The 15466-nt window shown below is 38.7% G+C and overlaps 1 protein-coding gene across 4 annotated transcripts in view; it reads right to left on the bottom strand.

Annotated features, from left to right (window-relative positions):
- Positions 1 to 15466, bottom strand: part of PTPRB (protein tyrosine phosphatase receptor type B) — a 122908-nt gene that overhangs the window by 45201 nt on the left and 62241 nt on the right. For all 4 annotated transcript variants that reach the window (XM_036917636.2, XM_036917635.2, XM_036917634.2 and 1 more), the window contains 3 exons: positions 12781 to 13044; positions 1310 to 1573; positions 510 to 773 (listed from right to left, as the gene is read on the bottom strand). In XM_036917636.2, coding sequence (XP_036773531.2) covers positions 510 to 773; positions 1310 to 1573; positions 12781 to 13044 — 792 coding nt within the window. The remainder of the gene's footprint in view (positions 1 to 509; positions 774 to 1309; positions 1574 to 12780; positions 13045 to 15466) is intronic.

Raw genomic sequence — 15466 nt, forward strand, 5'->3', positions numbered from 1 at the left:
TCCTCATCAGAAAAATGGCAATGATAATAACAATTACCAACCCATAGGTTATGAGAGCTGAACAAAAGATATATGTAAAGTGCTTTGCTGTGAATCTGGTTAATGGTAAACTGTCAATACATGTTAACTATTCTAACAAGGACTCCAGTCAAGAGTCCCAAAGAAGGGATTCCCAACAGAGCTATTTACATTTAACCTACAGGCCTTAGAAGCACCATTAATTGCATCAATTCAGGGCTGTTTCTCTGAAAGTTTTGATGTGTGAATAGCTAAGTCCATTTATTGTCCCGTTATGGAGGGTACTTTGACTCTTCTCCAGTTGACACCCCTACATCATACTTTACTTTTGTAATCCAGCTGGGATGACATCATTGTCACTATAGAGCTAACCTCCCTTCTTGCCATCGCTTCTTTAACCCCTCTGAATCCTCAACCAAAACGCCTCGCTAGCTGACATGCTATATACACCACTACATCTACTCAGGTTCAAAAGCCATATTTCAAATTACCCGTGAAGCCCTCAATGAAGGCTGACTGCTGTACATCTCCACTGATCGTCAAGACAAGAATTTTATACTGGCGCCCTGGCGTTAGGGAGGTGAATCGATACTCGGTTGCAGTATTTACAAGGTGAAAAGGAGGAAATACTTTCATATCATTGAAGAGCAGTTGGATCTCATACTGGTCAACATCCCCGTCAGCTCGTGACCAGGTCACCTGAAGGTCCTCAGTGCTCCTGTTCCTCAGCGTGAGATTCTTAACAGGCTCTGGGACTAGGGAAGAATAGGAGAAGACGCTTCAGGAGAGTGGCTGGTCAGAGTTTACCTACACAATAACTTATGACTCATATTCAAGGAAATGGCAAACATTTCCCTTCCCCAAAGAAACCACTTGAATTACTTCATGCATAACTAAACAAGAAAAATGGGAAGCAACCATTAAAATTGTAATATTTTTTCTTGACATAAATCTTATATGCTAAATGCTGGTAGAATATAATTATAAAATGAGTTATTAGCTCAATCATAAGAAAAGTCTAGAACTTTAAATGCCACAATGCAGGTGGACAGAGAAGAAAAATGGAACATCTGGCCTTCTTGCTTCCCTACTATGCTTGCTTTATCTACCAATAAATATTCTGTAATTACAGGCCATGGCTTGGCTGAAGGATGTGGGACTCCAAGTGGGACTTACTGGGAATATAATTTACTGATCAGTAAGCAGAGAAAATCCAATGTTCAGATAATGTATTTTACTCGATGACCTTCACATCTGACCAACCATCAGATTTTGCAATCTTTCCACTTACTTGTTCTCCCATTCCCTTGTTCACTGGCTTCATATTGTCCACTTCTCGTACTAACAGTGACACTGTACAACCGTCCAGGGACTAGCTTAATAAATACACACTCGTTTTCAGCCTTGGGAACAGTTTTGGTTTGAATGAAGTTGTTTTTGTTTTTAATGGTGACTTCATAGTGATCAAAGTCTCCAGTGGCATGCACCCAGGATACCTTTAAATAGTCACTCCTGGCTGAGTTGCTGACACTGACTCCCTGGACTTTATCAGGCACTGAAAAAGAGAACAGAGAACAGCTAAAGATCTAGTGGTTCTAAGTGAGTAAGTGATCCCAGATGACAGCTTGGGACAATAAAGGTAAATGATTAGATTTTTGTTGTACACATGTACAAGAAAAATTTAAGACCTTTAGAACACATTTCTGGAGGGGGAAAGTTTATTATACCAGTTGGAGTGGTTAAATGGATCTTTTAGCAGAACGTGATGAATTAATTCTAATGCTGTTGTTTGCTTACACAAAATGTCATGTACAAGATGGAACACTGAACAGGATAACTCATAATTAATATGAATGACAGCAATGATATTAATAATTCCAACACACCTTGGTGGCTCAAGATGTGATAAAAAGGTACCAAAAAGAGTATAAACAATCCAAAAGAAAAATGGAAGAAGAAGAAACACATCATTAATATATAAATAGATGTCCAACATGATTGGTAATCAAGGAAATGCAAGTCAAGACCACAGTAAAATACCATTTTATATCCATTTGATTGGCAAAAGTAAATAACCTGATAAAACCTAGTGTGAGAAAGGCTTTCCATCCACAGGAAATTGGATGAATGAACTGGTATATATACACAGTGAAATATAATATGGCAGTAGTCATTAATTTCTTCTTAAAACACAGGAGGCAGAGCCAAGATGGCGGCGTGAGTAGGACAGTGGGAAACTCCTCCCAAAAACATATATATTTTTGAAAATACAACAAATACAACTATCCCTAAAAGAGAGACCAGAAGACACAGGACAACAGCCAGACTACATCCACACCTGCGAGAACCCAGTGCCTGGTGAAAGGGGTAAGATACAAGCCGCAGCCTGGCGGGACCCGAGGCCCCTCACCCCAGCTCCCAGTGGGAGGAGAGGAGTTGGAGCTGGGAGGGAGAGGGAACCCAGGACTGCTAAACACCCAGCCCCAGCCATCCGCACCAGAGCGCAGACACAGTGCATGCGTGGGGTCCTGGATACTACGGAAACAGGGCAGCAAGACCGGTGAGCGGGTCCCTGAGGCTGGCGCCCCTGGGACAAAGAAAAGTGAGTGCTTTTTTTAAGTCTTAAAGGGACAGGGACCCCCACATCTGGACAGAAGCATCATGGGTCACAGTCCAGCAGCTGGAAATTTCAGGGAACTCCAGGCGCACTAACCCCCTGGGCAACAGCTCTGAGACCCCTCACGGAGGTAAACAGCCAAACAGCCCCCCATCCAGTACCTCTCTGGGGCCCCGCCATAGCAGAGCAGCAGCCTGAGGCTGGCCACGCCCACAGCAAGGGAGCTTCCTCCATACCAGCTGGGCAAGATACAGAGACCCAGTCTACACGCAACTGCCCAACACAAGCCACTAGGGGTCACAGTTGTCCCAGTAAAGAAAGGCCAGGAGCAAGTGGAAAGTCTTGGCTCTCCCAGCTGACAGACAAGTCAATAGCTCACCATTGCACCTATCAACATGAAAAGGCAAAAAAATTTGATCCAGACAAGACTAACCCAGACAGCTTCGACATCTTCTACATCTTCGCCTGAGAAGGAACCTGGGGAGATAGATTTAACCAGTCTTCCTGAAAAAGAATTCAAAACAAAAGTCATAACCATGCTGATGGACTTGCAGAGAAATATGCAAGAACTAAGGAGGGAGAATACAGAAATAAAACAAGCTCTGGAAGGACTTCAAAACAGAATGGAAGAGATGCAAGAGACCATTAATGGACTAGAAAACAGAGAACAGGAATGTAGAGAAGCTGACGCAGAAAGAGATAAAAGGATCTCCAGGAATGAAAGAATCTTAAGAGAACTGTGTGACCAATCGAAACGGGACAATATCCGCATTATAGGGGTACCAGAAGAAGAAGAGAGAGAAAAAGGGATAGAAAGTGTCTTTGAAGAAATAATTGCTGAAAACTTCCCCAAACTAGGGGAGGAAATGGCCTCTCAGACCACAGAGGTACAGAGAACTACCATGACAAGGGATCCAAGGAGGGCAACACCAAGACACATAATAATTAAAATGGCAAAGATCAAAGACAAGGACAAAGTATTAAAGGCAGCCAGAGAGAAAACAAAGGTCACCTACAAAGGAAAACCCATCAGGTTATCATCAGATTTCTCAACAGAAACCCTACAGGCCAGAAGAGAATGGCATGACATACTTAATGCAATGAAACAGAAGGGCCTTGAACCAAGAATACTGTATCCACCACGATTATCATTTAAATATGAAGGAGGGATTAAACAATTCCCAGACAAGCAAAAGTTGAGGGAATTTACCTCCCACAAACCACCTCTACAGGGCATCTTACAGGGACTGCTCTAGATGGGAGCACTCCTAAAAAGAGCACAGAACAAAACACCCAACATATGAAGAAGGGAGGAGGAGGAATAAGAAGGGATAGAAATAAAGAATCATCAGACTGTGTTTATAATAGCTCAATAAGCGAGTTTAGTTAGACAGTTAGATAGTAAAGAAGCTAACCTTGAACCTTTGGTAACCACAAACTTAAAGCCTGCAATGGCGATAAGTACATACCTTTCAATAATCACCCTAAATGTAAATGGACTGAAAGCACCAATCAAAAGACACAGAGTAATAGAATGGATAAAAAAGCAAGATCCATCCATATGCTGCTTACAAGAGACTCACCTCAAACCCAAAGACATGCACAGACTTAAAGTCAAGGGATGGAAAAAGATATTTCATGCGAACAACAGAGAGAAAAAAGCAGGTGTTGCAATACTAGTATCAGACATAATAGACTTCAAAATAAAGAAAGTAACAAAAGATAAAGAAGGACATTACATAATGATAAAGGGCTCAGTCCAACAAGAGGATATAACCATTATAAATATATATGCACCCAATACAGGAGCACCAACATATGTGAAACAAATATTAACAGAATTAAAGGAGGAAATAGAATGCAATGCATTCATTTTGGGAGACTTCAACACACCACTCACTCCAAAGGACAGATCCACCAGACAGAAAATAAGTAAGGACACAGAAGCACTGAACAACACACTAGAACAGATGGACCTAATAGACATCTACAGAACTCTACATCCAAAAGCAACAGGATACACATTCTTCTCAAGTGCACATGGAACATTCTCCAGAATAGACCACATACTAGGCCACAAAAAGAGCCTCAGTATATTCCAAAAGACTGAAATCCTACCAACCAACTTTTCAGACCACAAAGGCATAAAACTAGAAATAAATTGTACAAAGAAAGCAAAAAGGCTCACAAACACATGGAGGCTTAACAACACGCTCCTAAATAATCAATGGATCAATGACCAAATCAAAATGGAGATTTAGCAATATATGGAAACAAACGACAATAACAACACAAAGCCCCAACTACTGTGGGACACAGCAAAAGCAGTCTTAAGAGGAAAGTATATAGCAATCCAGGCCTATTTAAAGAAGGAAGAACAATCCCAAATGAATGGTCTAATGTCACAATTATCGAAATTGGAAAAAGAAGAACAAATGAGGCCTAAGGTCAGCAGAAGGAGGGACATAATAAAGATCAGAGAAGAAATAAATAAAATTGAGAATAAAACAATAGCAAAAATCAATGAAACCAAGAGCTGGTTCTTCGAGAAAATAAGCAAAGTAGATAAGCCTCTAGCCAGACTTATTAAGAGAAAAAGAGTCACCACACATCAACAGAATCAGAAACAAGAAAGGAAAAATGTCGAGAGACCCCACAGAAATACAAAGAATTATTAGAGAGTACTATGAAAACCTATATGCTAACAAGCTGGGAAACCTAGGAGAAATGGACAACTTCCTAGAAAAACACAACCTTCCAAGACTGACCCAGAAAGAAACAGAAACTCTAAACAGACCAATTACCAGCAACGATATTGAAGCGGTAATCAAAAAACTACCAAAGAACAAAACCCCTGGGCCAGATGGATTTACCTCGGAATTTTATCAGACATACAGAGAAGACATAATACCCATTCTCCTTAAAGTTTTCCAAAAAATAGAAGAGGAGGGAATACTTCCAAACTCATTCTATGAAGCCAACATCACCCTAATACCAAAACCAGGCAAAGACCCCACCAAAAAAGAAAACTACAGACCAATATCCCTGATGAATGTCGATGCAAAAATACTCAACAAAATATTAGCAAACCGAATTCAAAAATACATAAAAAGGATCGTACACCATGACCAAGTGGGATTCATCCCAGGGATGCAAGGATGGTACAACATTCGAAGGTCCATCAACATCATCCACCACATCAACAAAAAGAAAGACAAAAACCACATGATCATCTCCATAGATGCTGAAAAAGCGTTTGACAAAGTTCAACATCCATTCATGATAAAAACTCTCAGCAAAATGGGAATAGAGGGCAAGTACCTCAACATAATAAAGGCCATATATGGTAAACCCACAGCCAACATCATACTGAACAGTGAGAAGCTGAAAGCTTTTCCTCTGAGATCAGGAACAAGACAGGAATGCCCACTATCCCCACTGTTATTCAACATAGTACTGGAGGTCCTAGCCACGGCAATTAGACAAAACAAAGAAATACAAGGAATCCAGATTGGTAAAGAAGAAGTTAAACTGTCACTATTTGCAGATGACATGATATTGTACATAAAAAACCCTAAAAATTCCACTCCGAAACTACTAGAGCTAATATCGGAATTCAGCAAAGTTGTAGGACACAAAATTAACACACAGAAATCTGTAGCTTTCCTATACACTAACAATAAACTAATAGAAAGAGAAATCACGAAGACAATTCCATTCACAATTGCATCAAAAAGAATAAAATATGTAGGAATAAACCTAACCAAGGAAGTGAAAGACCTATACCCTGAAAACTGTAAGACACTCTTAAGAGAAATTAAAGAGGTCACTAACAAATGGAAACTCATCCCATGCTCCTGGCTCGGAAGAATTAATATCATCAAAATGGCCATCCTGCCCAAATCAATATACAGATTCGATGCAATCCCTATCAAACTACCAATAGCATTCTTCAATGAACTGCAACAAATAGTTCAAAAATTCACATGGAAACACCAAAGACCCCGAATAGCTAAAGCAATCCTGAGAAGGAAGAATAAAGTAGGGTGGATCTCACTCCCCAACTTCAAGCTCTACTACAAAGCCACAGTAATCAAGACAATTTGGTACTGGCATAAGAACAGAGCCACAGACCAATGGAACAGAATAGAGACTCCAAACATATATGGTCAACTAATATTCGATAAAGGGGCCATGGACATACAATGGGGAAATGACAGTCTCTTCAACAGATGGTGCTGGCAAAACTGGACAGCTACATGTAAGAGAGTGAAACTGGATCACTGTCTAACCCCATACACAAAAGTAAATTTGAAATGGATCAAAGACTTGAATGTAAGTCATGAAACCATAAAACTTGGAAAAAAACATAGGCAAAAATCTCTTAGACATAAACATGAGTGACCTCTTCTTGAACATATCTCCCCGGGCAAGGGAAACAAACACAAAAATGAACAAATGGGACTATATCAAGCTGAAAAGCTTCTGTACAGCAAAGGACACCATCAATAGAACAAAAAGGTATCCTACAGTATGGGAGAATATATTCATAAATGACAGATCCGATAAAGGGTTGACATCCAAAATATATAAAGAGCTCACATACCTCAACAAACAAAAAGCAAATAATCCAATTAAAAAATGGGCAGAGGAGCTGAATAGACAGTTCTCTAAAGAAGAAATTCAAATGGCCAACAGACACATGAAAAGATGCTCCACATCGCTTGTCATCAGAGAAATGCAAATTAAAACCACGAAGAGATATCATCTCACACCAGTAAGGATGGCTACCATCCAAAAGACAAACAACAACAAATGTTGGCAAGGTTGTGGAGAAAGGGGAACCCTCCTACACTGCTGGTGGGAATGTAAATTAGTTCAACCATTGTGGAAAGCAGTATGGAGGTTCCTCAAAAAGCTCAAAATAGAAATACCATTTGATCCAGGAATTCCACTTCTAGGAATTTACCCCAAGAATGCAGCATTCCAGTTTGAAAAAGACAGATGCACCCCTATGTTTATCGCTGCACTATTTACAATAGCCAAGATATGGAAGCAACCTAAATGTCCATCAGTAGATGAATGGATAAAGAAGATGTGGTACATATACACAATGGAATATTACTCAGCCATAAGAAAAGGGCAAATCCTACCATTTGCAACAACATGGATGGAGCTAGAGGGTATTATGCTCAGTGAAATAAGCCAGGTGGAGAAAGACAAGTACCAAATGATTTCACTCATATGTGGAGTATAAGAACAAAAGAAAACTGAAGGAACAAAACAGCAGCAGAAGCACAGAACCCAAGAATGGACTAATAGTTACCAAAGGGAAAGGGACTGGGGAGGATGGGTGGGAAGGGAGGGATGAGGGTGGGAAAAAAAGAAAGGGGGCATTACGATTAGCATGTATAGTGTGTGTGGGGGCACGGGGAGGGCTGTGCAACACAGAGAAGACAAGTAGTGATTTTACAGCATCTTACTATGTTGATGGACAGTGACTGTGAACGGGAATGTGGGGGGTACTTGGTGAAGGGGGGAGCCTAGTAAACATAATGTCCTTCATGTAATTGTAGATAAATGATACCAAAAAAAAAAAAACAAACCACAAAAATGCAGATTTCTTGCCCTTAACATCAGAACACAAGTATGGATGAATCTTATCAGCATAATATTAAGTGAAATTATGAAACGTATAAAAACAATGTAAGTGAAAATCTAAGCCCCAAAAGATGCATAAAATAAGTTTTTATAATGTTAAAATAACAAGTATTTAAAAAAATGACAGTTTTAGGGTTACATAAAAAATAAAACTGTGAGATGGAAAGCAGTGTGGAAACAGGAGTCAAGATGTGGCTACCATGGGATGGATTAGTGAAGTGGGAACCACATGATTTGATACAGGCTTATTGTCAAGGTCCTAGCTTTTTATTATGGGTAGTGGCTTCTCATGACATTAGATTGTTTTTAAAAAATTAATTAAATCCCTAAATTAAATCTAATTTTGTGCACCTGAGGTCTCCCCCTGTAAATACATAAACAAACAAACAATTCTTTGTACTCATGGTTTTTCTTTCAATCAATTGATCAGCCAACTAGCTGGACAAAGCCTGTGTCCAAGTCTTCTTTCACTTTGCCCCAAAGCATGCGGGGAAATCTCAACCATTTGTCATCTAAGGTACATTTTTCACAATGCTTCACACACCTACAAGTCACACTAATTATCCTTTGTTGGCTTGTGTACTGGTTAGTTTTTGTATTGGAATACATCTCACCACAGATATGGAGCAAGGACAAGTATGCTTTTATTCAAGATATTTACCTGAACCAATTGCAGTATTGCTAGAATTTAGTCATGACAGAGTTGAGAAGAAATTCTAAATATGTTGTATGCACGGGCTAAGAAAGGTCAATGATCCAGGCAATTTACTAAAGGCAAAGCAACTATTACAGGAATAAAAACCAGGCTGAGTGCTATGCTAAGACAATAAGCGGCTCTCCGGTGGAACTGGAGGTAATTGGTGAGACTTGCCTCACTGCACAGTGACATGATGTGATACAGAATTAGAAATAGTGATATTTTCACCTGAAGACAAGCATTAGAAAAGGAAAATGGCATTGAGACAATCAGCCAAAATCAACAAGACAAGAACTCAGACATGACTCTCCAGTTAGACTGATTGGTCGAGGGTAATGGTTGGCCTTGATTAGTCATGCACCAAATCCAAGTTCACACTGGTAAAGAGTCAAGAGGGTGCTTTGAATAAAGGGTCACTTTTCTTGTAATGGAAAACAGTCTCAGCAAGAGGCCTTGCAAAATGAAAGTAATATGAATAGGAAACATTCATGAATTGACACAAGGGGAAGCAAGGGGTTAGCAGCTGAATGATATATCCTTTAATTTGTGGTGATTTTTAGGCTCCAAGTTGGTCAGCCCTTGACATAAGGCAGCGTCATAAATGGAAGTTTGCTTTTCAGATCTAAGTCATTGTGATTATCGGCATATTTAGACTTTAAATCATTTTAAGGCAGGGAATATCTCTTTTATATCCCTGACTGGTGCTTTGAGGGATAGCATGATGTAATGGAAATAGCACTGGAGTTAGGCTGAGCATGACTACTGGTCAGCCATGTGAGCTTGGAGAAGCCACAGTTTCCCCTGGGATTTTATGTCCAAATGAGATGGGATTAGATCATTCTGTGCACACTTTCAATGCCAGCATGCTGTAATAATATAAATCAGTGGTTCTTAACTTTTTTGAGGTCAAAGAAACTGAGGATCTGATAAAAGCCATGCACTTTCTCCTCAAAGAAATGCACATACCTTCCCTATCCCCACCAATTTCATGGACAATTTTGGGCATTACTACATTCCTAAAGTCTCCCAAGGAGCACCAGGTGAAAACCCTTGATCTAAGTGATTTCTGATTATTCATTCATCAAACATTTTTGAGTGCCTACAAGGCTCCAGACCCTGTACTGGGTCATAGGATGATGTCAGTTTTCCTAGATCATTATGGAAAAATTGACTTTTTTTTCATATTTCTGGATTTTTGTAAGTCTTTGGCCAAGACTTTCATTCAGCAGCAACAATAAATTTTTAGGTTTTTATTTGGGCCAGGTATTGAGAGAAACACAAAAAAAGATGTGGCTCCTGACATCAAGGTCTTCACAGGGGGAGAAATGTAAACAATTACAGTGACTACTAAATGTTTCCTAGGAAGAATGAATAGGCTTATGATACAGACACGTGAGGTAGAAGGCACATGGTATCTCTGTGAATACTAAGCATGATGCAGTCAGTGGACAAGAGGAGCAAGGGAAGATCCCCATTATAAATTTAAGTAAGAAGGACCTATGCTCAGGGTATTGCAAAGAAAAGCAAAATAAAGACATGCCAGTGAAACATTCTGGGAGAAGTCAATTAGCAGATCCTAGCGAAGAATAATGTGTCAAAGGTGATTCTGAAATTTTCGATGTAGGTGAGTACGAATACACTTAGGTTTTGGAAATTTGACAAATCCATTTTACAGTATATTCTTTTAATTTCTTTTTTGTTTTTTTTTCCTACTTTTACTGAGAAATAATGGACATACATTGCCATATAAGTTAAAGGTATACAGCATGATGATTTTATTTACATATATAGTGAAATGATTACCTCAGTAGATTCAGCTAACATTCCTCTTATCATATAGATATAAGAAAAATTAAAGAAGGAAGAAAATAGGAAAAAAAAATTTCTCCATGTGATGAGAATTCTTAGAATTTACTCTAACAACTTCCCTATATACTGTACATCAGTATTAGTTATAGTCATGATGCTGTATATTACATCCCTAGTACTTAATTTATTTTATAACTGGAAGTTTGTACCTTTGACCACCTTCCTCCAATTCCCCCTTCCTTCACCTTCTGCCTATGGTAAGCACAAGCCTGATCTCTTTTTCTATGAGTTTGGTTTTCTTTTTTGTTTTGTTTTCTTTTAGGTTCCACATTCAAGTGGGATCATGCAGTATTTGTCTTTCTCTGGCTGACTTCTTTCACTTCGCACAACACCTTCAAGGTCCATCCATGTTGTCACAAATGATAGGATTTCCTTGTTGTTTTTTAATGGCTGAGTAACATTCCATTGCATATATACACCACAGCCTCTTTATCAGTTCATCCACTGATGAACACTTCAGCCATTTCCATGACTTGGCTATTGTCAGTGATGCTGCAATGAATGTGGAGATTCAGATACCTTTTAGAGGTAGTGTTTTCATTTCCTTTGGATATATTCCCAGAAGTGAAATTGCTGGGTCATATGGTAGTTCTATTTTTAATTCTTTGAGAATCTTCCATTTTGTTTTCTATAGTAGCTGTACCAATTTATGCCTATAAATGTCTATTCAGGTCCTTTGCCCATTTTTTAATTGGATTATCTGGTTTTTGTGCTATTGAGTTGTATGAGTTCTTTATACATTTTGGATAATAGCCCCTTATCAGACATGTGGTTTGCAAATATTTTTTTCGCTCTGTCAGTTGTCTTCTTATTTTGTTGATGGTTCTTTTGTTGTGCAGAAGCTCTTTAGTTTGATGTAGTTTCACTTGTTTATTTTTTATTTTGTTGCTTGTGCTTTAGGTGTCACATCCAAAAATCATTTTCAAGACCCATGTCAAGGAGCTTTGCTCTTATGTTTTCTTCTAGGAGTTTCATGGTTTCAGGTCTCACATTTAAGTGTTTAATCCATTCTGAGTTAATTTTTGTGAGTGGTGTGAGATATGGGTTCATTTTCATTCTTTTATATGTGACTATCCAATTATCCCAGCACCATTTATTGAAGAGATTATCTTTTCTCCATTGAGAATTCTTGGTTCCCTTGTCCAAAAAAATGACATTTAAAAAAATGTGAATATCAGTCCATACGTCAGCAGGAAAGATTTAACAAAATATTAATGTCAACCTTAAGCAGAAATCTCAGATGTAAACCCCAGGAAGCATAAGCATAGTGGGAAAATGGTAGCTGCGTAAATTCATTTCTCTCCAGCATATCAAAGAGTTGGCATTCTGGGCCTTTGCTAAGATTTTGCTCCTAGTCCCGGAACTATAAAGATGTACATTTTCACCTTGTACAAAAAAGGATGAACTGTAGTCTTGACAAACAGACATTTCAGAAAGGATTTCAGGACACAGAATTTTGTAGGTTCTGGAGCCATTCAGAACTGGGTTTAATCCAGGATCTGAAATGAACTGACTGTTTAATAAGCAGTTGGATGAGTTACTTAACCTTGCTTTTCTTATCTGTAAAATGGCAATAATGACGACTGCCTCAATAAGGAGTTTGTAAGAATTAAGTCAGTTAATATATGTAAAACAGGGTCTTACAACCAAAAAGTACTCCCTGAACAGAATGCTACTATACTTTTCTATAATTCTATTCTATAATTGAGTTCTAGCCATGAAAATACTATTCATCTTACTCTACATTAACATCTGGTCACATAAAGAGTTTCTTGGGTCAAAATATGAAGACTCCATGATGAATTTTGGACCTCAACAGCCTTCAATTCTATCATTACAGAACTGTTGCTGATCTATGAGGCCCTGAGCCACAGCTAGCTGGTTCTTAGGGAGCCTGTACCTCCTAATACAGCCTTACCTGTTCGCTCTCGGCCGAAGGAATGATTTTCATACTTGCCACTCCTTGTAGTTACGGTCACGTTGTAGAGGCGGCCTGGGACGAGGGAGCTGAAGGAACATTCGCTGACAGACTTGGCGATAATGAGGGACTGAACCACCCTGCTGTCGTGGGAGAGTGTTACCACGTAGTTATCCACATCTCCAGGAGCCGGCAGCCAGGAAATGCTGAGGTAGTCATTACGGCCGGAATTGTTCACCGTTACATCACTCACACTGGAAGGGACTGTGATTTAAAAGGAGGGAGAAAATTTAAAAGAAAAACACAGTTGAAAGTTTGAGTCATCTGTCGTGGTCAGCCAAAACAGTGGGCTCAGGAGATTGGATCTGATTCCCTAAGAGGTCAAGGAATTACAGGGATTTCACTTCAGCTTCTGGAAGCTGGGTGTTCTTATGCCAGAAGGCCAATCAAACTAGCCATGCAAGGAGGCCTTTGGGATGCCTCATAAAATACAAGGATGCCGCCACTGCATTTTTGTGGTCTTGCACTTTGTATTTTAGGTGGAGGCATTTTTACGTGAATGTGTTAGGATGTTCCCTCTGTAGGAGAGAGAACAAACATTGAACAATCCACGTTAATCAGCTTGAACCAAACTCATCAACACAGCAAAGATATTTGATGGGGAAGGTGAAGAATGCAACAGCTTTTCTAAAGAGCTTAGCCTTTGGGATAGTGTTGATCTTCTTATGATGAACTTATTTATTTATGGGGAGTCTAATAAACTAAACCAGAAAGGTGTGTTTTCCCTTAACAAAGCATTTCCTGCCCTCTAGTGGCAAGAAATCAGCTAAAAGCCTATCCTGGAAGCAACAAATCAGGAGATTGGACCAACTGTGGGCAGAGAGCTACTGTGGTGATAATGGCTGTAATCATTTGCTTATTTATCGAGGTTTAATGCCACAAACATTACCGAGAACCTCATATTTGCCATGAATACAAACATAGGAAAGATATGGTTGCCTTCAAGGAGGTCCCTGGCTAGAAGTCTGCAAATTAATCATTGTGGTGTTGAGTAATGGTTGTACCATGCATCAGAAATAAGTACACAGTAAATAATACTGCCAGTAATGAATATCAGAATAAAATACTATGGTATATATAAACTGCATACTGCTTCCCTCACTGGTTGTTTGACCTCAGATAAAGAGTTTCATTTAATTGTCAATATCAGTACATCACGAAAAATGGATGGGATTTGACTAGATGAACTCTGAGAATCCTTCTATCCTAATATGCTCTGACTTTGTGGTTTAAGCCACAAAATCTTCTTTACACTTACAAGCACTTACCCATCACCAAAAATTATAAACAGCACCCTATTTAATAACTTTCCTAATGCTGTTCCATGTATACGGATATGTTTTAGATATAAAGTTGAACTTTTAGTTATAAATAGTTTTATATTAATACCTTCTTTCCTTCCTTTCTTCCTTTCTACCTTCATCCATTTAACCATCTGTATATCTCTTGGTTGCTCTCAAAAGAATTATACTTGTTTTTCAAAGCTGCTAGAAATATTTGCAACTACTAGTATTTTATTAGAAAAAATACAACTATCAAAAGTTTTGACAAAATTAAAATTCACATTTATGAAAAAATAAGTATAAAATTAGTTTGGCTATCTTTTAGAATGAGCATTTTTCTCAGACTAGAATTAGACTTATTTAACATGTCTGATATCTTTAATTTTAAATATTCTGCCACTTCACCTAGGCTGGGTGGGTGTATTTTTTATATGTTTCAACTCAATGGAAGTATAAATGAATGAGAAAACCTTTTAAAATTATTTCAGTATTGACCAGTATTTCAGCAATTTGAGTAGATGGTAATGATTATCAAGGCTTTAAGCCACTGATTTTTTTTACAATCTGCTGTGCACATTACTTATTTATCTGGGCACCTCTGAAATTCTAGTTATGTTTCCAAAGCAGTACCCCATTTTTCTTCTTGCTCATGATGTCTATACTAACATATTTGAGTAAAATAACTTGTTATATTTATTCATATTTTGCCCTCTCCTCAAAACTTTATGATCATTTGTCAAAAACGAAGACAAATTTCTTCTCATTTTCACATACTTCTATTATGTGGTTCAAATACTGATAACTCTGTTACAATTAAAATATAAGTATAAAAATAATTACAAGTCTCAGCATATTTCAAGTGATATCAGACACCATACTATTTTAGTATATCACTAGAGTTAAGTTGGAGTTGGAGGTCCTGTGGTATTTTAAAATGGGAATTAACTTGTATGGCAGTGTCTGACTAGCTGTTCACCAAACCATTTCCTTATCCTCTTGGACACAGAGCAGATTGTATTTTCCAGCCTCCCCTGCAGTTAAGTGCAGCCATGTAACTGTGTTCCTGGCAATGGAATGTGGTTGGAAGTGATGTGTCTGCTTCTAGGTTTGGTGTCCTCCCCTTCTCCACAACCTCTATTCTCTGGAGAAGTGAAGGGAGTTCTAAGAGGAAGGAAGAGCCACAGATGGTATGAGCTTGGATCTCAGATTTACTGCTTGGAGAAGAGCCAACCAACAGGGTTGTCCAATCAGGAACACCCACATTGTACAGCTATATAAGCAGGAAATAAGTCAGTCTAATCTGACTAATACAACTGCAATTACTGGAAAATGGATGCAAAGTC

Source organism: Manis pentadactyla, chromosome 10 (assembly GCF_030020395.1).
Source record: "Manis pentadactyla isolate mManPen7 chromosome 10, mManPen7.hap1, whole genome shotgun sequence".
Lineage (NCBI taxonomy): Eukaryota > Metazoa > Chordata > Mammalia > Pholidota > Manidae > Manis > Manis pentadactyla.